The sequence below is a fragment of the Vanellus vanellus genome (genome assembly GCF_965231255.1).
Source record: "Vanellus vanellus genome assembly, chromosome: 4".
In the NCBI taxonomy this organism is placed as follows: domain Eukaryota; kingdom Metazoa; phylum Chordata; class Aves; order Charadriiformes; family Charadriidae; genus Vanellus; species Vanellus vanellus.
Genome location: NC_138909.1, coordinates 17845532 through 17870313, shown reverse-complemented (window position 1 = coordinate 17870313; position 24782 = coordinate 17845532). Strand labels below are relative to the sequence as shown.

The 24782-nt window shown below is 39.4% G+C and overlaps 1 protein-coding gene across 1 annotated transcript in view; it reads left to right on the top strand.

The window, feature by feature from the left end:
- The first annotated feature begins 254 nt into the window (after positions 1–254).
- Positions 255–24782, top strand: part of WDFY3 (WD repeat and FYVE domain containing 3) — a 137147-nt gene continuing 112619 nt past the window's right edge. Inside the window, exons 1-2 of the mRNA XM_082482030.1 lie at positions 255–303; positions 19184–19394. Of these exons, the coding sequence (XP_082338156.1) occupies positions 19215–19394 (180 nt within the window). The 5' untranslated portion in view covers positions 255–303; positions 19184–19214. The remainder of the gene's footprint in view (positions 304–19183; positions 19395–24782) is intronic.

The following is a 24782-nucleotide window of genomic DNA, read 5'->3' as shown; positions in this document are numbered from 1 at the left end:
AATTGGGAAGATAATGCTTGTTTAAACTTAATGCTGTGTGTCGATTTCTAGTTTGCTACAGGTCTTTTTCCAGGAGCTATTTAAAAGATTTCTTAGGTTTGTGAAAGTCCAGTTGTCACAGGAGTGACTGCTCTTTCAAAACAGCAAAGCTCTGCGATTTTATTGTCACATTTATATTCTAACCTTTTCCCCCTTTTACTTTACCTAGTGAAAGAACAGCTGTGGTGCTGAAGAGAAACCTCGGAAAGGAATGGGCCCTGTACTCTTGAAGCTGTTTGCCCTGATCCCAGGAATGCTGTAGAGGTTAGTGATGTGGATGCTTAAGAGCTTTTGTAGAAATTGCCTTTTGATTTGTAATTGGCACACTCTTCAATAAATTCTGTGTGAAGCAGTTCATTTGCCTGTGACAGAAGGAGTGTTAATTCAGGCACTGTCAGAACATGGTCCGTTTAAAATTGATCTACGCAAACAACATTTAGGGTTTTGTTTATCTGTGTAGACACTATAGAAATACATAGCTGGGTGGTCACAGAAAGTTGTGTGGTGCGATGCATGCTCAGAGTCAAGCTGCATTAAACTTGGAGGTTTTAATTGATAGGTTTAAAAAAATAAAAAAGGTGAGAATGATCATAATACATGAGACCATAGTGCGTGGTTATTTTTTGAGCTTTTTCAAGTCTCATTTTTACTATGAGAGAAGTATACTCCTGCTCTTCAGTAGAATGACAGGCTTGGAGAGGTTCATTCTGTATCCACACAAAGGTAATATTATCTCTACTTTTGCCTCAAGTGACTTGTATTTTGGTTTTATATCCTAGTTTCTTTGGATTATGTACCAGCTGGGTAGACTGCTTGCTGTGAGTGTTCTTCCCAATAGCTATATAGTCCTGCTACAAATATTGTGGCCTACAAGAGGCTTCCTTCCTCTTGCAAGAAGTATATTCAATCTAGTTTACTTTCACGTTTTTTTGTAAAGCTAAAGAGGATTATGTGGATTTATCACCTGATGGATTTCTTCTTAATTAGTGAAGTCAAAAAAGCTCATATAACTATCAAATTCAGTAACACTTTGTTTTGCTGATGAAAAATGAACGTAGCAAGTAAAATTTGATGAAGTGGGGAAGGGGGAGGTGGGGGAGAGGGAAAGAAGTAGCCATGTTGAAGTACTTCTAAGCAAAGAAGTGAATTTCCATAGGAGCTGTTGAGTTAAAATCTATTAAACCTGTCTGGTTACTGTAAAGGATTTCTAATCTTTCTTAGCTTACTTTAAAAGTATAGATGTCCGTTGTGTGGCTACTGAAGAGTAAAGTCCAAGCTTTGCTAGGACACCCTTTAACATATAGACCCTTTAGGAGCAAAAAGAGAAAAAGAATAAATGCTGCAGCACATCACAGACACAGAAAGTGACGAGGTGGCCCAGTAGAAAAAGACCCATTAGTATGAGGAAATGGTAGTTGGCATTGCTCTTTGAGGCATGTAGAGCTCAACAACTATTCTTGTAAGTGGTGCCATTTCTTATGGAGAGCTTTAGTTACTCGTATGTTCGCACTGTCTTTATCTTATCTGGTGTAAAACACAGAGTTGTAGAGTGTTCAAGGGGAGGTATCACTTCTAATTTAATAAAAGCCCACAGAAAGACAGAAACCCCCAAACACATCCTGCCATATGAAATCCTACATTCCAACATCAGTACTTTCATTCTAGCTCTGTGCTGCTACTTTAGTCTCCAATGTTTTATTCATTAACAACAAAAAAAAAGCTGTCTGTAAGTGGGTCTGATAGAAATATGCCTTTTTTACATTCATAGAAAATACCTTGCTTCCTTCAACCCATTGTGTTTAGATTTTGTGGGTTTTTTTAAAATACATTCTACTTTATGGAGAATTAAAAAAAAGAGGAAAGGCTCATCTCCTCTCTCCTTAGTCTCCCTTTTGACTTAGTAAAAGCAGTTAGTTTCACGCAGACTGTTTTGTGAATCTTTGAAGATGATCTTATTCGTATCATGATCTGCTGTTCAGATACTTGTGTAGGAAATACTTTCTTGGCACTTTATGCATCCTGTTCTTCCAGTTCCGAGGACATGCAAGAACTGGCAGAGCTTATTAGCTTGGGTTTAGCGCTGCTGTGGTTATATTCCTTTCAGACCTGAGCCAGCTATATTTGATTCAGTCGGGCTCTCTGGGGGCCCATGTTGAGTTTCTTTCCAGCTGTGGCGTGACTTACCTGCAGCTACGTGGATAACAGTAAAAGTCGTGATGCAGTTTATAAACACATAGAAGATAATGCGATAAAGGAAGACAGCCAAACAACATGAATTTGTCAGGGAGAAAATTATATCAAGCTGATTAGTTTTCTTCCTTGACACATTAATTGGATTACTGCATAAGGGAGGGAAGGGATAGAAGTGATGCAACTTCAAGTGTATAAGGTTTTGAAGGATGTTCTTTTGAATGTAATACATGTAGTGATTTTTTTTTTTTAAAGGGATCTTCTTAAATGATCATACTGCAAGAGCAAAATTTATTAAAAATAATTCAGTGGAGCAGTTCACAGGGATTTGGGATCACCGGGAAAGGCATTTAAAGTAGGTTTCCTTACTAGCTTGCCATGCCTGGATTTGTCAATAATGGCATCCATGATTTAGATGATAGAGTAGGGTCTACTTACAAAATGTGCAGATGATGTCAGTTTGGGAGTAGATGATATGGGCACCACAAAGGGTTTATATTAAGGTGTTTGACTTTGTGATTGGGGTAAGCTAAGTGTTTGTGTGTGTTCGTTGGACCTCACCCAATTTTTATCTGTTGTACCACAGTAACTCAGTCAGTGTACATAATGTGAGTATATTGAGCTCTCTGAGTTGGATGGCCTCTTCCAAAAGAGTCTTTTGTTTGTGTTACTTCTCTATCCTTTAGTGAAATTACAGCACTGAAACCTAGTACTTGAATGGAAGTGCTTGTTACCTTAAAAAGTGATGTATGTCGATTTGAGGTCTTGGGACACCACTGAGTTATGCATGCGAAAGGTTAGCAGCACTCTTGGAAAGTCCCAGGAATTTTCTCTTGTGCTGGAGGGGAGCAGAAGGTTAGGCACTGTGGAGTAGGCAGCTGCTCTTGCAGGCTTCCAGCGGTGCTACCTCCCTGCCTTTCCACCGATGGCACAGCAACAGATCCAGTTAGGCAGCTTGTGTGGACTCTGAAAGCAGGCTGCTCCTGCAGCCCCTCTTCTCTCTTTGCATTTCTGTGTGCACAATCCAAAACGTGCTGCTGTTTGAGCTTCAGGAAGGATGGAGGGATGGGGGGTGGGAAGAAGCAGCGCTTGAGGTGTTCATGATGTGGGTTATTGTTTGGGTTGTTGAAGATGTACATGCAGGAAAAATAACTTCTGTATCCTTTTTGCTAGGTTGCTGGAGGAGTCGTCTGTGCTTCCCTCAGCACCTCGAGCCTTTTTCCTTGCAGGACTTTGCCCTATTGTTTGTTTATTTGTAGTAGTTCCTTTGGGCTGCCACAGAGAGAAAATGTCCAAGTAGAGAGGAGTGACCATATTTTTAAAGGGCTTTTGTAGAATAAGATATGAAACGTGGAAGTAATTGTCATCTGGGATGGTGTTGGAGAAGCCTGACACTGCTTTATTTTAAGCTTCCTGTGGTAGAAAGGGATGTTTGCATGCCATGCTGTTGTGTTACACAGAGTACTTCTCATAGTTGTCAGGTTATTGTGAAAGATTAACTTGCTGGCTCCCTTAGAGGTAAGCACCAATGTTTCACGTGGGGTCAATAGTTTTTGGTAGCGATAGATTAACGCCCAAAAGTTCCTTCCCTTGGTGGTGCCGTAGTCTTATGGATGTGAAACATAGCGAGGGAAAAAATTATCTCTGTTGAGGTTGATTCTGTGGAGATGCTGCTATCTGGTCTGTAAACCCTACTGCTGTTTTCCTGACTTGGAGCATGGCTCTTGCTGTTTGGTATCCTAGCAAATGTTTTTTCTAGCAAAACTACAAATTAAGTTGATAATAGATATACCTTAGCAGCAGAGATCTGGTGCACCAGTGGTGTAATTGGAATAGCAAGAATACTGTGAATGTTTCATGCCCTATCGTATGTTCCAAATGGAGGGTATTGGAAGAGCTACTACTGATAAGTGATAGCCTGCAAAAGGTAAGCCTTAGGCAGTCCCTTGGAAAGACTCTGGGTCCCACGAATTGAAACAAACTGGAGGCACAGTAAACCTAGTTTTAGAGCTTTCTCTTGTTTGTTTAGTACTTCAAAAATCTGCCTGGGAGAAATCTCAAAGGCATGTGTCTGTAGATGCAGGAATAACTGTACAAAGTGCTAGAAAACAAAAGTGATGTGCAGCAATTTTTATAAGCGAGGAAATAACAATGGAGAAGTGGGCTGCCATCTTGTTAGAAATACTGTTTACTCTTCAGTGGTGCTAAAAGGTTACCTTTTTTTTAAAAAAAAAAAAAAAAAGAAAGAAAAAAAAAAGAAAAAAAAAAAAAGGGGGAAGATAAAAAGTCACCCCTGTAGTACCTGCATGAGAGAAGTGCTAGCTTTTGCTTCATTGTTCAGGATGATAAAACTTTTCCCTGTGTTAGAGATGGGTATCTTAACTACAACTTCTATTTAGTCCTCTAATATGGAAGCCTTGCACAAATACTTCCTCTAGTAGGGAATGTGACCTTACACCCAAGTGCTTCCTTTGCTAGTAAGTTAGCTTTGCTGCTTCTGTGCAATTTGTCAGAGATTAACTGGTCACTCTTTTGAATTATGTCATCCATCTCTTGAACTTGGTGAACAAGAGTGAAGTCGACCCTGTGACTATGCCATTACTTTTCAGCGTGCAGGTTACACTTTTGTGCCAAAGGCTGTTATCTGGAGGTGTGGGAATGTGAGTGTCTAAATGTATGCATTTTATGTAATACGTAGCAGTTCTTGAATAAATCCCTTTACTTCAGGTACTTGAATATTGCGGATTGAGCAATCTGGAGTGGGTGCTTGGGGAAGATCTGCAAATTCTGATGGAGAAGTAAAATCAAATTAAAGAAAGGAATGTATGGTAAAACTGTAAAGGAATATATGAATGTATAAGAGAAGCCTTTGCTGTGGTACTATTGTTGCCATTAAATCCTAGTATTGAGCATTTACTTAGCTAATTTTTTAATGTGGTTTTGTCTGGCAACATATTGCTTGGTTTCATTCTGTTTATTGCATCTTGTTTGTATTAAAAAATAAAGAAGAGTAGTTATCCTTATTCTGTGCACTGCTTACTGTCAAAGTCTAAAAGGGACACAAAGCTAGAGAAAAGTGATAGCACTGGAAAAAGTCATGTCTTCTCACTTGTGGATAGCAAGTTCTGTCCCCAGGTTCTTTGCATCCAGAAATGGCCAAGCACTCTGCAGGATGTCCAAGTGAGTCCATACACTTTCACAGATCCACTGCAGAAGCCAGGACTTGTAATAAATGACTAGTAAGTTATGTCATTTACAGCTACAGATATTGCAATGCCTATGATATACAATCACTGTCTTTTTTTTTTTTTTTTTTTTTGCTTGTTGTTGATGATGCTTTTTCCTTTAGCAAGGAAGGATATTTCCTTAGTGTGTATATTGTGCTTATCTTTAGATGAATCCAAGGGGAGAATGGGAATAAACTCTGCTTTAATAGTTGTGCTTTTTACTATGTGGATGTTCAGGCTCTTTTCTGGAATAAATTTAATTAAAAAGCAGTGACCACTGTAGTAATTTCATCATCCTTCTGTAGCACTGGGAGAATTTTTTTCAGAAAGCTGCAGCTTCAATACTAATTTGCTTTCTGTACCTTTGGTTATTACTGGAGAAAGGGGCTAGTATAGTGGCGAGACATAACAAGCAAGTAACCATAGTTATTGATAATGGATTTCCTTGGGAAATCCTACTGCTTCTGAATAGTTGTTGTTATTGAAATAAAACATCTGGTAGTGTTGATCTGAACCAGCTGTTCTATATTGTATGGTACTGTGCATGAAAATAGCATTGCAAGCTAGGATAGTAAACACTCCTAAAAAAGCAGGGGGGAAGGGGGCAGAAAATTTAAAGTTGAGAAAACCCACGTTGCATCTGATTTAAATTCTGGTAAGAAAGATCTCTTGCACTCCTTTTATTTTTCCAGAATAATTAGTTCTATTGTAACTGAAATTTAAACAAATTAATTTTTCTATGAGATAAGAAAGGCAGAAAAAAATGTTGTCTTACAAATGAATTTGTAAGCTGTGATACGTCATTCTTATTTGCCCTGATTATGTTGCAGACCAGATGTCTTTTTACTCGAGCATTCAGTTTTTCGTCCCGTTCTGCTGCTTATGTGATTTTGATGTATATTTGTAAAGCAACTGTATCAGTTACTGTGGCCTAGGCCTTGTAAGGCGGGAGGAGGAATCTCTTCCCTTCAGCTTTGCAGTTCCTCTCCTTCCTGCATCCCAGTGCTCTCCGGGAGGGACCAGCTGCACTCCACAATCAAACCAGCCTGGATGCTGGTACAGATGGCGGCGCAAAGCTCGGGAGGGGTCCGCCTGACTGCCAGGAGGATGTTTACTAATGACGGGCTGGCAGTAGCTTGTAGGCAGAGGAACTTGCCATCTTCTCTTAGTAATATTTTACAGGGAGAGGATTTGAAAACTAAGATGCTTGCACTGAACCTCAAGAATTCGAGGTAGGATGAGAACTAAATGAATACAAACTGCTTGTATTTCTTTGCATGATACTTCCCCCCCACCCCCTCAAGACTAACATTATTTACATGATTAGCTTCTGTGAAGTTGTACTTCTTGTTGTCAGACTCTTCTGGAGTTGTACTTGCTGTTATAAAGAGAAACTGAACTAAACGACAAGCTGGGATTTATTCAAAATATATATAGCGATATAGATATATAGAGTGATATTTTGAATAATGTAAATAACGTAATTGCATAATTTTCTGTGTCTAGGATGTTGGCTGTGCAGAAATAAGTGATAAATATGTAGATTACATTTGTCACTCCACCCAAGGAAGAAGAAAATTGATTTTAATTTGTCTTGTATGTAGTTTTCAAAATACAGCCTGTTCTCAAGTGTGGTAGTTCTGCTGTGAAGCAAGCTTGTTACTGACTTATATTAGACAATGTCCTTGGAAATGTAACAAAGTTGGAGAAGGACCCATCGTATTAAAATAGTAATTTGCCTGTCTGAGTGCTAAAGGCTTCATTTTTTCTCTTTGAATAAGAGCAGCTTACTTTTTGGGTGGATTTCTAGCAGTCCTGTATAATCTTGCAGTATACTGCATAAAATTCTGTTGAGAAAGCATTTATTCACTGTGAAATATAACTTTCATTTTTGGCATTATTGCCAAGCAGGAGCAGAACATGGGTAATGGAGAGGAAAACAAAAATTCTTTTGAAAGTAGTTATGGTAGGTAATACAAACACTAACTCCATTACTGGCAATGAAAAGTTAAGCTAAATAAGCATAGATTTTTGAAAGTGTTGCAGCTTTTTCCCTGTATGACACCGACTTTAATGTCCAAAAATATCTACACCCACTCTGGTCATGTAATAAGTGTGCTAGTGAACGCCAGAAAAAAAATTCCAGCAGTGCTTAAATACTTGATTGAAGAACAGGAGAACTGGAAGAATGTATTCACTTAAGTAATTAATATTGCTTTAAAAGTCTGCTGGTTTAGTCCGCTTTGTAGGTTTGTGTGTCTGGGTTGGGTTTTGTTTGGTGTGGGCTGTTTTTTTTTGTTGTTGGTGTTTTTTTTTTCTTTCTTTTTTCTGTTTAATCCTTTATCTGACACATTCACTGCTGGGGGACAGAAATCTTGTGGCTCTGATGGGGTATTTCTAAATGAGAAGGGCTGTATCCTGCCTTCGTTCTGTCCCAGTCTTCCTCTGCACGCCTGGTTAGCCCCCTTGACAGACTTTACCAAGTCATCTGGGAACAGCAGTGTCTCTTGCATGTCAGTGGTGAGCTAGAGCTGTTTTCTGAAAGGAAAAATTCACAGTCAGCTATTTTGTCTTTACTCTTCACTCTGTGCAAGGCTTCTGAGAAGTGTCTCCATGTGCACTGTGGGGAGGGTATTTCCAAAGCCAGGCCTGGAAGGCCAAGGTGAAGTCTAGCTCTGCCTGAAGTCCTCAGGGCACAGTGTGGTGTCTAAAGGCTGAAGATGAGACTGAGAAGGGTCGAGTTGCTTTTATCTGCAATTTGTGACTATCATCCGCAGAGGATCTTCTGCCACCCAACAGAGAGGGGGGTGGGGGAGGAGGAGGAGGAGGAATAGCAGAATAGAGGGAAGGTGAGGAGAAAAGACAGTGCTTTCCCCCCATTCTTACAATACTTGCTTAGTTACATGAAACATAGGAATCTTTACTGTTTTTCCCAGTGGCAATGTGTCTGCTGGAGCAACGAAGCTGGTGAGGCATCTTATGAGGAGTGGCTGAGGGAACTGGGGTTGTTTGGCCTGCAGAAAAGGAGGCTCAGGGGAGACCTTACCTCTTCCTACACCTGTCTGAAAGGAGGTTGTAGCAAGGTGGAGGTGAGTCTCTTTTCCTAAGTAAAGAGTGATAGGACCAGAGGAGAAGAAATAGCCTCAAGTTGCACCAGGGGAGATTTAGACTGGATATTAGGAGAAATTTCATCCCTGAAAGGGTTGTCGGGCATCAGAAGAGGCTGCCTAGGGAAGTGGTTGAGTCACCATCCCTGGAGGTATTTAAAAGATGGGTAGATGTGGCATTTAGGATCGTGGTTTAGTGGTGGACTTGGCAGTATTTGGTTAATGGTTGGACTCGATGATCTTAAAGGTCTTTTCCAACCTAAATGATTCTATGTTTCTGTGCTTTATGGTATACAGCACTTGGTTCCAGTGGACCTCAATGGATGTCTTTGCACTGTCCTAGTTTCAATGTAGAGGAACCTCATCTAAGAAAAGTCAGTTCAAGAGCAGTCAGTTAAATGCCATTGTCCACGGTGCTCAGCTTCCCCATGGTGCTTCTAGAGGGACTTTTGCCTGGGGATGTGTAGGGAGGGTGGTCAAGTTCAGCAGTTTCTGTTGGGTGCAAACACACAGTGGTAGTCGGAAGAGATCCGATATGGTCTAAAAGACAGCAGTTGTGTCTGCAAGTATTTCTGCTGCTTTTCCATACATCTCTGGTCTGAATTGCTAATTACAGGGTCTCTGGGCTGTTTTCTTTTGTTTTCCACTAAGAAATACTATGAACATGCATCTTAAAAGAGGTTGCGTTCATTCACCCTTATTTACTTCCTATTGCTTCAGAAATAAACAAGTATTTGTGCTTAGGGTTTAATGCTGATTTTAACGCTGATAACGCTGCTGTTTCTGTTGCACTTCTTCTGACTAGATGGTAGCTGAGAGAGGAATTTTATTACATCAGCCAAGCACGTGCTTTTGTTGTTTTTCTTATCCAGGTTGTTAGAAACGAGGGTAGCTCTATGGAGACAATTTTTGCAGGTAATGGGCTTCTACTTACTGCTCTTTCATATGTAAATTTCCTAAAGGCAGAAGAAATGTTCTTCTTTTAGGTATAGAAATGGTGGTTTTACATGGCTAGAGGAAATTTATGCTTTAGATTGCTGTTGGGAAGAAAAAACACTACCACCACCACAAATAGAGACCCACTTTGCGTGATACCATGCTCCTTTTAAAAAAAAAATCTAGTGGCTTTTTTAGCTAAATGTCAGACATGTTCTTAGACTCACTACTGTCATTACTGAACCTGCTGTTAGGGACTACTGTGTTTAGTGCGTGGCCTTACTGCTTTTATATAACAGCCTGTCCCAAGTTCACAGGTTTCCCTCCCCATTCCCCCCCCACCTGAAAAGGCAAACAGACCAAAGCACTGTTCCTCGTTCCTAATAACGGCTCATTGTTTCATATTTGATTCTAGTAGAATAACTTTTCTAGGAAGGCTTTTTACTTCGTTTGTTTACTGCTAATGTAAGAGCCACACTCTGGAACAGGGGTTTTTTTCCTATACCTTTGTTGATGTCTGCATGCCAACCAAGCACACATTTATCTCTTCAGATCCCAGATTATTTTGCTTTTTCTTTGTTTGTTATGTGCCCTCCCCCTTCCCCCCCCCCCCCCCCTTTTTTTTTTTTTCCAGGGGCTTCTTAGCAGCATTTTGTCTCCTGAATGGCATGGTTTAGTCATTGCCATGCAGTTCAGGTTGGCAAAGTAAAATTTCAGTTCTGCTCTATTCCCAACGGGCTGTAACTGGCATTCTGTTTGTCCAATTAATGCAAATCAGTTTATTCAGGCCTTTTGAAAACAAAAAAACCCAAGAAAAATGGCATTCAAAGATGCTCAAGATACTTTACCATGGAACATACCAAGAACCCCTTAATTAGATTTTTCTCTGCAAAATATTGAGGAAGCAAATAGCCCTTTCTCTTCTGGTTTGGGTTTTTTTTAACCAGTTGTTACCTATCTTTATAGTATTCAGCAAACTTTCCTTCACATTGCATAGCTTGGTTGTTTTATAAGCTTTCACTGTAACGTTCTGATTCTAAACAACCTATCAATTCTTCCATTTCAGATGATTTTGCTAAGGTGCAAATGTTTCTGAGATGTTTCGATTCTTCCAGGGTATGTTCAAAACCAGAACGATGTTTCAGTACTTACTTTCCTCCTATCTGTTTTTCAGGTGTAGGTATTAATAGCAGTAGTGAGGTTTGCAGGATAATTTGAGTTTGCTTTTCTGTTGTCTTGCCAGCTAGCAGGTGTGAATGGGGATCATCCACACCTACCTGCACGAGTCTCCAGTTACAAAGTTCCAGATTAACACTAATCTGGTAATTTTAATTTCAAAAGTAATCTGTAGTGTTTGTAATGTATGCAAACTGAGAACATTGAACAAGAACTTTCATTCTCTGTCTGAAACTTAACTTACTAGGCACAATTTTCCTATAAATGAGTGTTCCCAAAATACATGTCAGTGGACAAATTTCTCCTATTTTGTTATCTTTTGTGCCTGTGGTCCAGCCAACTTGCATTTTCTTTCTACCCATCAGGATTTTTGCGTTGTGCACATTTTTGTCTCCTCAGTTACCACATTTCTCTGGTAAATAGTGTCCTTTGCTCCCCTTGAAGGGGAGGAGGAATTGTATGCCCAGAACTAGTTCAGACTTTGTTGCTGTCAAGGCCGGATTGCCAGTTTGAGACCTCATTGGAACAGGTCAAAGGAGTGAAACATGCGGTAGTAGTATGATTGTACAAGCATGAGTTTCTCGGAGCCTGAATGTCTGTGAACGAACCACCTGAATGTGCAGATGCAGGTCTCTAACATAATACCTATGTAGAGCCACTACTTTGATGTGTACTGTAACCGATAATTAGGGTTAATGAAACAGTAAGATTTTTTTTTTTTTTTCCTGGAGCAACCATTCCTCATCTCCTAAAGAAGAAAGGCTTCTTTTGTACATGAAGAGTTTTATTTGGTCCTTAGCCCTGCAATGGCAGTATATTTTACCTTGCACAAATGATTTAAAACCTTCTTCTGGCATAAATACTACCTTTTTTTTTTTTTTTTTTTTTTCTCCCAATCTAAGGAGGTGCCATGGAGTGAACAGTTTGAGGTATGGAGTTTGTGTTCCTTCATGGCTAGCAAATCCGAACTGGTTTTTGGAGATCAGATCTGTGTTTATATGCAGATGAGGTGATTAAAGGCTTTGCATTGAAATTCACAGATGAAGTTGTGTAGAATCCAGCAGTTGAATGCAGATTTTGAGTAGCCTTAGGGATGGGCTATTATTTCTTGGTCTTGAAGAGACCAAGGACGGTCTGTACTGTTACAGGTACCTCAAAGATGAGGCTTTCTGCACGTTTTAGTTAGACGTTGATGCAGTGTTTATTACATGCTATTGGCTTCTGAAATGTGAAAATTACTCATGAAGTTTCTTTGACATTTTTCAAAAGCCACTTTTAAGGGAGTGGTGGATGTATGTGTTCAAATGCTGAGAAAAGCAGAATTACCTTTTGGTTCTCAGGGTAGTGTGTGGTAGTTCAAGACAAAATGAAAATTCATCTTTCATTTTACTTGAAAAAGATGTAGCGTAAAAAATGCAAGGGCAGAAACCTTAAATGAATATGTGTGGCTCAGTCTAGCCTGTGTTTGAGCTTTCTGGCAGTTTGCTTTGTGGGCATTTGCGATTCCTTAGCTTGATTAGCAGTTTATTACTGAGTTAAAAAATGGGAGTCCTGAAGTCTTGTTAAAGGCTTGTTTAAAGAAAAGCAGTACTGAGAATTGTGTTCATGCTGGCAACAGATCCTAATGTGTGCTAAATAAAGATGTAGGAAGCAATTTTATCAGTATCCAGCCAAAAATCCCATTCTAGATGCTATGTGGACAGTTTTGTTCCTGCTAGGAAAAAGTGTCACACGTGCTTGCTTCCTTTCGCACTGTCTCTTCTTTGCTTTCTGTAACGCTGACTTGTAGCTCCTTCCTGTTCGATAAAGCCTAGGAGTTTTGAGCACCATCCCTAAATACCTATGAACAATTATTTTAATCACATCCTTTACTTCCACATGTGTGTTGGTTGTCCTTCATGCTAGGTAACTATTGTTCTGTGCTATTGCACTAAAAAATAAAGTTGAAGTAGGTTTTCCAGTTGCAAGGGCATAATGGACGGTGGGTCTGCACTTGATCTTAGTTGTCTGTGCTTTTCGTCTATGGAAATAGAAGCAAAGAAAATTGATGCAACTTGAGCTGTGGTTTGGAGAAACATATTGTTTTCATCTGTGGCAGGATTTAATAGTTTGTTTTATAGGCTTTATGTTTTGGAGGTGGCAGAAGAAACGTTTGTAGCTTGGAAATATTTTGTTGAAGTACTGGAAGTAATTTTGGGAAATAAAATTTTGTGGTTATTAATTAAAGAATTAGAAAATGCAATGATAGGGTTGTCTTCTAGACATAAACCATAGACTAGCAAGTCAGGAAAAAAGGCTATATGCAGATGTAAAAAGCAGGACTTAATTTTCTTATTTGAACAAAAAGGAGTGCAAAAATTTGATATAACTGAAGTTCATTCTCATTTAAGTCAATACTAAATAAGAAATACACGTATTATTATTCTTTAGCCAGACAGCTTTCCTCCATCCCTGCAGCATAGGTCAAAAGTACCTCTGTTATTTAATTGTCATCCTTCTTTTTCACTGAATATAAAACATTAACCTTCAAGAGGGTACAAACCACAGGAAATCTACTCTATCAGCACTTGCTATTATGTGTCATTATCATGAATAATTTGTGGGAAATGGACATAGAAAGAAGACCGATAGCTCATGTTTTATATCTGTATCTTTCTCACTAACCAGTTAAGTTCTTTGTATTTGTTGAAGTATTAAGAAATTTTTGTTTGCAGCGATGTCAAGGCATTAAGGTCAGACTGAGCATAAGAATAGCATTTCTGATGTTGCAAGGAACAAAGGAATTTTATCTCTAGATACTCATCTGACTTGAGTTCAGAGAACAGGGAAAACATGTCCTGGATTAGGATATCAATCCTTTTTTCTTTTCTTTTATTTTTTTATTTTTCTGGGATTTTTTACTGGTGGTTTGTTTTTTTTTTTAGATGTTAAAGCAAAAAATAACTGCACTGAATTTTCCAGTTTGGGCACTATCTGAGAACTAAAAAAGAGACTTCAACCTGTAGAAACAAAACAGTATTTCATTAGGTTGGCCTCTGTGCTTACATTCATCTGAAAAAGGGAAGTTTAAGTTTACAGGTGATAACATAAGGTTCCTAGAGATAAGTTTTAAAATATTTCAGTACAAAAGAAAAAATAACCCACAAAATCCACAACCCTGAAGTAATAGTGTGACTTTGCAAATCCTTGCCTGCGCACCTTCCTTAATTAATAACAATTTGCAATACAAAAATTGGAGTGGGGGTTGATAGTGTTTCCCTGTTGGGAGGATTTCTCAATGAAATAGTTCCTGTTTCAACCAGATGACTCACTGTTTAACAAGAGGAAAACTTAGTACAGGAATAGGCGCTTTTATTACCGAGTCAGCACGGCGGCTTTGCTCCAGCGTGCCCACAGAGACCAAACGATATTCCCCAAATGAACACATGCTAGTTCAATCCATCAGGGAGAGCTGATGGCTTCCTTTCCAGCAACACAGCTTCCTTGTGCATGATTTTCTTTGTGTGTAAGTAGTTTTTTGTTTTGTGGTGGGGGAACGGGAGGAAGTAGTTGTGTTCCTCACTTCCTCTCCTGCTGATGTTTTTGCCTACAAAGAGAATTTATTCCTGTTCAGTTCTAAGGACAAATGGGCGCGTACCTAGCCTGTAACAGCTCTTTATTGTTTCTTTTGAAGGCAAAACCCCTGTCCTTTTTAATAGTGCATATGATCATCTTTGGAATGTTAGTATTAACTACATGGGTAGAGAATCTTAAAATCGGGAAAGAACAGATGTAACGTGGAGGAAAATAAAAGGTGTGGGATTTGTTGATAGTAATAAACTTCTGCAATTCATTGTAGCAGTGAGACTTATCTTAAGTTTAATTTTCCTGAGATAATTGGAGTGGAGGTGTGTGCTGGTGTCCCATTATAATCTGCAAAGAAAGAAATTGATTCCTGTTTCACTGCTAAGCTACTGATGTAATACCAATAGAGTGCCTGGAGGAACACTTGTGACTGTAATTACAAAGCAGATAATTACCTAGCTGCTTATTTAAATAACACCCTTTTGGAACTAGATGCACAGCTTGGACCTATAATAGCTATTGTGAAAGTAAGTGTGTCTCATGCAGCTTCTGTCTACTTTTTTTTCTTCACAAATGTTTTGATAGTTCTAGTAGTATTACCCTTACATTATCATACCCTAACTTGTGTTAATGATTATATGTGTGTGTTATGTTTTTCTCACAGTGTCTGTCTTTGAGCTTTGTAAGTTGTTGGTATTTTATATAATGTAGTTTATGATTGTTTGTTCAACAGCTTCCACTAACAGTAGAAAACACTTTAAAATATTATTTTAAAGGGTAGATGTTACCTCTTGCACTAACTCCAGTGAAACTTCTCAAGAATCCCATGGGTTCATCTTGTAGGATTCCCATATAAATTTAAGAGAAAAGTAAAGAACTTGATGAATGGGTTTATATCAGAGCTGCTCTAATGAATCAGTTCCACTTACACTCGTGTGAAAATGCGCAGCCGTCTGACAGCCAGTGGAAGAAAACGAAGGGCTTGTTTAAGTAAGGATGCCCATGCTGTGCCTTTATTGCTTGCTTCATGTGGAGAAGCATGTCTTCGCATGGAGACTTTTCTACTTCTGCCACTAGGATAAAACACCAATGTGTTTTACAAGAGCAGCAATTTTATTGTTGCTGTCTTTGTGCATGTTTGAAATCTACTCATCTTTCTTTCTGCCCTTTCTTTGAGGGTAGACTTTACAAGATTCTGAAGACTGAGAATGAGCAGAAAATACTGCCAGAAAAAGCTGATCGAGAGGGTGGGCAACATCATCAAAGAAAAGCAGCATACATTCCAAAGATCTCCATGCGTAACTGTCAGTGTTACTATCCACATCTTCACTTTGTATAGTGCAAAACAGACTGCGTATCTGTGAAAAACATCAAGGAAGTGAATGCGTCATAGTAAGGGACATTCCCAAGGCAGTGATATCTAGAAAGATTTTATTGAGCATTGCAGGGGCGTCTTTGGGACAGAAATCTGAAATTCTGTAGCATTGTGGTGTTTGGGTGTGCTTGGGTTTTGGATTGGGCTTTTTTGGGGGGGGTTGGAGTTCCAGCTGAGTTAAGTACACACATGGAATACAAAAATTTTGTAGTGTCTTTTGTGTTACCTATAGGAAAAAAACACAAAATTAGATTAATAATTTGGCTATTGCTTACACTATGTTACATCCATTCTCCCCTCCTCTCTGCCCCATCTCTTACATGGATGTTGAATACGTGATTGTACTGGGGAATAGGCAGGACGGACCATGACTATGTTGAGAAAGTGAGGACTATAATTGTTCTCTGCATTTGTGATCCCTCTGGGTTAAAACTGTCCTGGTAGAGGTAAATGGATCGCATCTTGGAGAAGCCATCCTGGTAGGCTCCTGCTACACTGGGAAAATAGCATGTAGCATTTATTTGGACTTCTCTGACTATAAGAAAATTTTCAGATCTAGAACTACAACTGTGTGGCTGAACCGGTGCAAATTCTTGTTCTAGTTGTGTGCTTAGGCTGAATAAAGCAACAGGATTTAAAAGAAAAATTGGCTGTGCTACCAAAAGTCTTACAGCAGTGGTGGATTCCATGACAACATGCATTTTGGGTGTTGGATTTGGAGTTCTCAGCATTCTGTGAATCATAAAGAGAAATTTAAAATATTACCTTTAAAAGATTTTATGAAAAAGAAAATACAGACTTTGCTGCTTAGGTAGTGAAGTTTTGGCTCATTGAGCTCAGATGTGGTATTCTGTTTTGTGTTTTGGCTAGTTTACATGTTATTACAGCAAGAAGAGTTCCTAAACTGAAGAGTTAAGGAAAAGGTGTGGGTTTTTGGAGGAAATACCTCCAGAAACTGTGCTGTTTCATGTTTAACTGCGTGAATCATATAAACTTGAAGTCTGCTTCAAGTTATATCCTAAGATATAACCTGTGTTCTATCTTAGGGATAATACGCTAAAAGATGACATCCACTTGTGTCCCGTTTTTCTTCAAATGTGAAAAAGCCACTGCAGATTTCCAGCATGGGCTGACAGTTGCTGGCTTGTACGTTAGCTTAGCTTTTTTGATGGCTTCAAGTTTCATAGATTGATTTTTTGCATCATACCAAAATGTTTGTAGCATCAGCTCCTAATTTTTTTTTTTTTGCACATTCGTAAAATGCTGTTCCAGAAACCTATTTCGTTCTTGGGTTAGAGAGAGAATCATAGAATCATAGAATGGTTTAGTTTGGAAAGGACCTTGAAGATCATCAAGTTCCAACCCCCCTGCCATAGACAGGGACACGTCCCACTAGACCAGGTTGCCCAAGACCATGTTCACCTTGGCCTTGAACACCTCCAGGGATAAGAATATAAGAATAAGTTTCTTCTGTTAATGCTTCTTACTAGTTAGTGGTTAATCATCTTCAGTTTTAAAAGTGTAGTCCTTGTTTGTAGCTGGTGTTATTTTCCTGGCTTTAGGACCCAACTACTGTCTTTCCTCACAACTTAATCTCTAGGTTTGAGTTCTTTGGTAATGGGTATTTTCCCTCCATTGCTCTAATCACAGTACCTTTGGAATCATCACTTCTTTTAATAATTGACCTTTCATGGTAACATCTCTCTTTGTTAATTTAAATAATTAAGTTCTTTAAGTTTCTTGCTGTGAGGCATTTTCTACCCTTGAAAAATTTTGATAGCTGTAACTGACCTTTGCCTTTAAGCAGCAAGAGGTAGACATTACAATTCTGTGGAGTATTTAATTGTTGGTCTCCTTAACTTTGTGTATGGAGCTGAAAATGTTTTTCCGTTTCCCCCTTACTCCTTTCCTTACTTGAATGTAGTTGTGAGAATAGTCCCTTATGCCGCAGTGTCCAATTGGCTATGTCTGAGGGATTTATCTGCTCTGACCCTCTCAACCCTTGTGCAAGGTCCTGCTTGATAGTCGTCAGTCTTGCATTCAGAAGATTTGGTCCATGTTGTTTTGAAGGCTAATATAGGGCTACATATAGATGCTATGTTATATCTGTGAGATGTTTTAAAACATGTGGGCACCAATGATATGGCAGAAGGAGAACCTGGGCAAGATCAAGCAGGACTTCAAAGCCCTGGGGGGCATGAGTGAAGAGGACAGGAGCCCAAGTGATCTTCTACTTTATCTTGCCAATAAGAGATAGCAGTGCAGGCAGAGGTTGACACAAAATGCAGATCAACACCTGGCTTTGTGGTTAGTGTCATCACCTGAGCTTTAGCTTCTGTGATTACGGGACATTCTGTGATGAATATAGATTACTAGGGAGAGAGAGGATCCACCTACCTAGAAGAGGAAAGAGAATCATTGGGGGCAGATTGGTTGATTTAGTGAATCGTGCTTTAAACTAATGAGCTTGGGTGATGGGGTTCAAAGCTGGGACACTTCTGTTCTCACCACAAATGATGAACGTGCCACTACCCTACAAAAATTTTCCACCAAAAAGGTGAGAGAGTTGCTAGCCCAACTGAAATGCTTCTATAGCAATGCATGCAGCATGGGTAGCAACCAGGAGGATCTGGAAAGCAGTCGTCTGACCAGTACCACTGAAACTTGGTGTGCTGAATCACGATTGGAGCACTGCAACTGATGACTAGAAACTGTTCAGAGTGACAGGCAAAGAAGGAAAAGTGGGGGTGTTGCCTTCTACATTAAAAAATTGATTGATTGCACAGTGGGGTTGTTTTTTTTTTTTTGAAAAACAGCAATGCATGGATCGAGAGCTTATGGGTGAAAATCAGAGACAAAGCCACCAAAGGAGACCTCGTGGGTTGTGTTTACTACAGACCGCATATCAAGGGGAGGACATTGATGAAGCACTCTGACTTCAACTACAGGAAGCATCACACTTGCAGGCCCTGATTCTGCAAGGGTATTTCAGCCACTGGAAATTATGATCTTTAAAGGCCCCTTCCGATGCAAACCGTTCTGTGATTCCAAAACAACTTTCTTGTGCTTCAACGGGGAGGAGACTGAGCTGTTCTTCTGCAGACCTAACAGCTGAGGTGTGAGGCAAACAATGGCTCAGTGTGATAAAGCCAATGTCAGAGAGAGTTTGAAGGTCTTGTTTGATTAGATACATAACAGGTACTGATTTTATTCTAGAATTATTTTGAGAATACTTTGCAATATGTAGATAACAGTGCTGTAAATGCTGTGGAATGTGCACCAAAGAATCATAAAAATCATCTAATATAAAATACCAAAGAGTTTTGGGGTGTTCGAAACCTGGTCAGTTGTGCTTTGTACAGAAGAGTATCAGGTGTTTTCCAGTTTCAAGCTGTTGACTTTAAATTCTCCAGGCATGTACAAATCAATGCCTAGCATAGACAATTAGCTAATGCTCTTATCTGCAGTGTGGTACTTACCGTGAGAGAGCGTGCTATACATTTAAAGGCTTTGATGGAATAAAGCCTCTATTGGTTGTACTCAGTGAGTTTGTTTTTCTTTCCGAACAGGATAGAAGGGAGCTTCCAGAAGTCAGTCAAGATGAATATGGTGAAGAGGATCATGGGCCGGCCACGGCAGGAGGAGTGTAGCCCCCAGGATAATGCACTGGGCTTGATGCATTTGCGTCGCCTCTTCACAGAGCTCTGTCATCCTCCACGGCACATGACCCAGAAAGAACAAGAAGAAAAACTTTACATGATGTTGCCGGTTTTTAACAGGGTAAGCTAGAGATTCTGCAAGAAGTGTTTTCTTTATTTGAACTGACTGCTCATATTTTGTATTCCCAAGACCTTTGGTTCTAGCACAACAGAAGCTTTTCTTTTCAATTTTCCCCTTCTCCTCACGTAGTGTTGTGTTAGTGGATAAACCTGCTGTTGGAGATTTCCTTCTATTACTGCTTTTTCTGAAGTGCAATCCACAGTTGCATGTAGACTGTCACAGAGTTTTTCTGTAGAGCTTGCTATTACAGTCATCTGTTTTCTAACCTAAACCTACTTGTAGCAAGTTTATACCCACTTCTTTGTGTGACAGCACTGTCCTTGGGTCTAAATAACTCTTCTTCATTTATTCTACTGAAGCATAGTTAGAGATAACAATCATAATATCTCCTGTTAGACTTGGTTTTGCTAGGCTACAAGCTGAACAGTTTTAATCTCCTCTTGTGAATAATTCTCTTTATTCTCATCACCCTTGTATCCCTTTTCCTATGTATTGAGTCTGAATCCCTCTTCTTGGACAAGGGGGATTTTGAACAAGCAATCTGTAGGGAAGATGTAATAGCCACTTGTACAGTGCCATTCGTATTTCACTACACCTTTGTGCTCAGGCACTGAGATTTTGTTTGGAGGCAGGACTGTGACAACTGTCACTGGAATTAATAGGAGCTAAATCCTCCTGAGGTATTATGTCACTCAGTTACTCTTGCCACTTCGTTGTGAATAATAACTTTGATGGTATTTTTAGGGTCTTGAAAGAGCAGTAGGTACAAATCTAGTTTTCCTTTTTTTTTTTTTTTTTTTTTCTCTCTGCTGTGACCTGAACCCTTGCTCCTGAAGCTCCGCTTGGGTGATGGATTATGGTATATGCAACTATGGGGAACTAGAATAATCCAAAAATTAAAATGCAAAAACTTGATAGGAAAATCAACTCGGCTTTCTCTTTTTCAGACTGTTGTTTTGTTGAAAGTATGGCTTACGATGGCTTTAGACATTGAACTGCTTACATGCTGTGTAGAAAAAATAATCCTAGTCAAGGTATAGTATTAGGATTTCCAGTCTACTAGGTAGTATGCTTAGTGGATAGATCCCCTAAATGTCATTCCATTGCCCTAGGTCTTACTCCTAGTTCTACTGGTAACCTGTTGTGTGAGTTTGGGAGAAGAAAGATCAGTTCATCTGCTTCCTCGTTAATTTATCTGCTTGGATTGTATGCCCTTTAGTTATGGATTTTCTTAATTTGTTTTTACAAATTAGCACAATGGAATCTTAATCTTGGCTTGAGCTTGTGAGGGTTATTTTGGTGCAGTTATGCTTAGAAATCTCCCTCTGGTGGTTACAGGTGGCTGATGCTTCTGAAAAAGGGAACGTACCCACTATAGCTGCTTCTGCACTTAGTTGTAATCTGCAGGTGGAAACTTTTTCCTGGCCCTTGTGGTAGTTACTTGCAGTAGCATTGTATCTATAGAAATAACAATTGGTGATATAACTGGGATTAAGAAAAACTAGTGCAGCAATGCATATCCGAGTTCTGTACAGCAGTCTTTTCTTAGACTTTGGTTAGATTTCTGAGATAAAGAAGAACAGTTAAGTTTTAATTTCTCTGTTGTTTTTCCCTTTTGTTTTTCCCCCTTTCTTTCTTACTACACTTTTTTTTTCCTCTACACCGCTTGCTGGCTTTTTCCTAATCCTTGGTCCCTCTGCTTCACTCTGTTGAAGCCTGGTTGCAGTTGCCGCATGTCTTTGCACCTTTTGTTCTCTGTCACTGTCCTTCATTCAGCTCGTGTGTGGAAGCATTCTGAAAAACAAATCAGTTTTCTTCTTACTCTGTCAAAAACAGCTCTTGGGTAACTAGTCTCAGGTACTATTTAGATATCTTGAAAATATAAAGGGTTTCTGCGGTTTCCGTCTTGGCTGTTCTTTTCTCCTAGATCCGTGTTTTTCCCTTGTTTTTCATAGGTTTTTCCTTCCTCGGGTTCCCCATGTCTCTTTTCTATTCTTTACAGAATCCATCTAATTTTGTGGATGGGCTCTTTCCCCTAGGGACTCTTTTGTTCTCTTCTTTACTGAGGTGAACTTGATGCTAAAGACACTCATTCTTCTGTGCTTGCCAAATGTTTTGCTTTTGGATCTTACCTGTGGTTGTGTCTCTTCCTCTTCCCTCGTTTCCTTGTCTGGTTTTAACATCACTATCCTCAAATTCTGGCTGTTTTTAATCTGTGACCTTCTTGCAGTTCTTGTCCTTTCCACAAATACAGGCTGTTGCCAGCTGTTGTCACTTCAGTTTCCAACCCCTGTAAAATGTGAATCGTAGTCTGGCACATTGAGGGAAGCATGTATTGTTTGCACTTTTCCACTTCCTTTCTTGCAGTCCTTCATAACCATTATCAGTCATCAATGAACTGTTAGTGTAGCACAAACAAAACTGTTTTTCTTGGTCAGTCAGGTCTCATCTGTCCTGGGATGAGATGGGGATTTTTTTCCTTGCGTTTCATGTAGATGTGTTCTTGTCTTCCTGCATTCAAGAGGCAATTGTGATGTAATCTATTTATTTCTACTTCCACAGTTTACCTTTTTAGGTTCCTAGTCAATGCCACCTTCTTTTGACGCTTACGTATAGACCCTGCTGTGGCTTCCTTGGGTTATCTAGTTTTGTGTCTTCTAGAGTGTCAACTGTCTGTGGTACAGCTTGTTTTGGGACAATCCTGCTAGCTAAGTAAATCTGCGAGTCAGAGTAAGAAAAACTCTGAAATTGATTGGAATAAAAAATAGAATGGGAGAAATATTTTGTTTTTTGAAGGGTATTATATGAGATTTTCCACGGAAGATACAGTAAATCTTGGTTCATTCTAAATTCTGAGACGACTTTACTCTGAGACCTGCTTTTGCTGACAGGAAACACTAAAACATTGCTAGAAGTTCCTTTTTAATAATTTTCTTGTTTCTCAAACATAGCCCTTAGCTGCAAATGTTTCAAGTTATCAGTTAATAATTGGATTCAAATTTAGACTCTGAATCCCTCAGTTACTTTGCATAATTATCTGTATTCTGTTTAAGTGAGATTGAGTACTTCCTGTGTTATTGCCTTACGCAAAGTCCATGAATGGTGTACCATAGAAGCATTATCTGTTACAAGATTGGGATGCCTGTGTTGGGAGGAGAAGACTCGAAATAAATTGTGGAGCTCAGATCAAGACTTCCGTAACACACCTCGATTTGTACTTCAGAATGCCTCTTGTACAGAGTAGTGAGCTGTTGGAAGTGGAAGCTGCATGTGTTTGACTGGAAGCAGGGGGGGAGAGAGATGGGAGGGGGAGAGTGGGTTTCTGTGTGTGTGTGTAATCCAGGAAGAAGCATGATTTTTACTGAATGCAGAGATCTAGAGTGAGGAATGTAAGCCCTCCCACAGGCATCCAAGTGGCCAGTAACAGGCGACCAGTTAAGTAACCAGTGTATCCAGGAGCTCTTCTGAGGCTTTCTTGCTTAACCATGTATGAGGGTGAGGTTTGGAGTTTTTTTGTTGTTGCTGTTTTTCTCTTCAGAGGTATCTGAATTTTGTGTGAAATGCAGTTCCATTTTCTTTCTGATATTTTGAGGATTGTTAGTAAATGCAGAGGAACTAAAGCATTCTTAACTTCAGTTTATAAATACAGCATGTCTCAAACATGCTGTAGTTTAAACCATCTTGCTAGTTCTGGTAATGAATGGGTTTACGGACCATTTCTGTTTCTCATTGTTCAGGGAGGCTTATGAAATGATGAATCACATAGTAATGAAATGCTAAATCGGTGCATAATTAACAAAGGATTGGCCCTCTGGAAGAGTACTCAAAAGGCTCCTTTTAGAGTTCAGCACATTCATGGAAGCATTGCTCTACTGGCACAGTAGTAACGCTTTTACAGTATATGAAAAAAGTGCATGGAATGATGAAGAGGCTGGTTTTGAATAAGTGGTACATTGTTTACATTTTCTTGAAAGAGCCTTGCTTTTCCTTATTTGAAAAGATGATTTATCAGTAAAATTTTTCATATCCTATTCCTGGTTTTTACTACCACATTTAGTCAAAGAGTATATCAATGTCCAATGCAGATGCTAGTTTTGCATAGTGCGTAGTTGGTTATGGGGCAACTAATTAAAAAAACAGTTCACCTCAGTCAACTTTGAGCTCGCTGCGTTTCCTGGGATCTGCTGACAACTCCAGGCAAGCTCCGGACAGGTAACAGGGCTATTAGTTTTTCCTCTTTCCTTGGTCTGAGTGAAAGAGCTTTAAACAGTTAATGATGGCAAGATGCTCTGCCAATGTGCGTTCCAGTCTAGCTAATCTTGCTTAGGTTGTACAAGTGAACACGCAAGTCTTGAAGCCCTCTTCCCTTCTTATAGTCTTGTGGAGGCTCTCGGATGAACCGGGAGCTGCTGCAGACAACTGCAATAGGAGGTCTTGTGAAAGGTTTAGGGAAATTTGGATTGTCTGTACTGGGAATGTTGCTCTGTAACCCAGATGAGGGGTGTTTTCCTGGTCTGTCAAAAACAGTTGTCTGCCTGTAATGGCTGGGCTCGTGGTTGCTTTCTTTATTGATAACGGTGGTTGAAATTTCCTGTATGAGAAATGCTTACGTTTCTGGTGAAAAATATTTTTATTGTGAGGAGATTGAGTGTTCAATTTCAATGTTGTATTTCTGGGTCTGTTTCATTATGACTTTGCAGTGCAAGTAGGCAGGAAAAATATTTTTGGCTGTTCTGTAATGTGCCAGAGCAACTGATACTAAGGGGAGCAAGAAGTCAAACTTAGACAAAGGTTATTCTTGTCTTCTGCTTTTTAAGTTTTCTTCAGTAACTTTGGAGTTCCAAGGTAAGTTGGTACCACAGTTATCTTGCATCCCTGTTGGCTGTAATATTGTGGATTTCACTGGATGTCCCTAGACTTAAGTCACCTCAGTCAAGTATGTCAGCAGCTCATCTGTAATAGTGTAACTGGGTCACTCAGGGAAAGGGGACAAGGGTGAAGCAGCTGTTGAGTCCAAATCAAATCAATTGTAGATTGCATCCTTTTCCTGAGAGGCAAATATAACATGTTGAACTAAAGTTTTATTAGAAAAAAAATGTAATCTTTTATGCTTCCTGGCTCATTGGTGACATTCCTGCAAGTTATGTATATAGCCACGAGGGAGAAAAATGTAAACAAGCAGAGAAGTATTGAGACTGTTCAGGTGTTTAGCAGGCTATTCTTTTTTTCAGCGCTGACATGCTGTGTTAGATAATGAATATGGTTTTACTGTGACCGTTTCAGTGTAAGGTTTACATCAGAAGTGTGGATGGAGACGCCTTTTTGTGTGCAGTCTTGAATGACAAGTAAATTACCTCAACAACTAGCTAATCCATTTTGAGATAACGT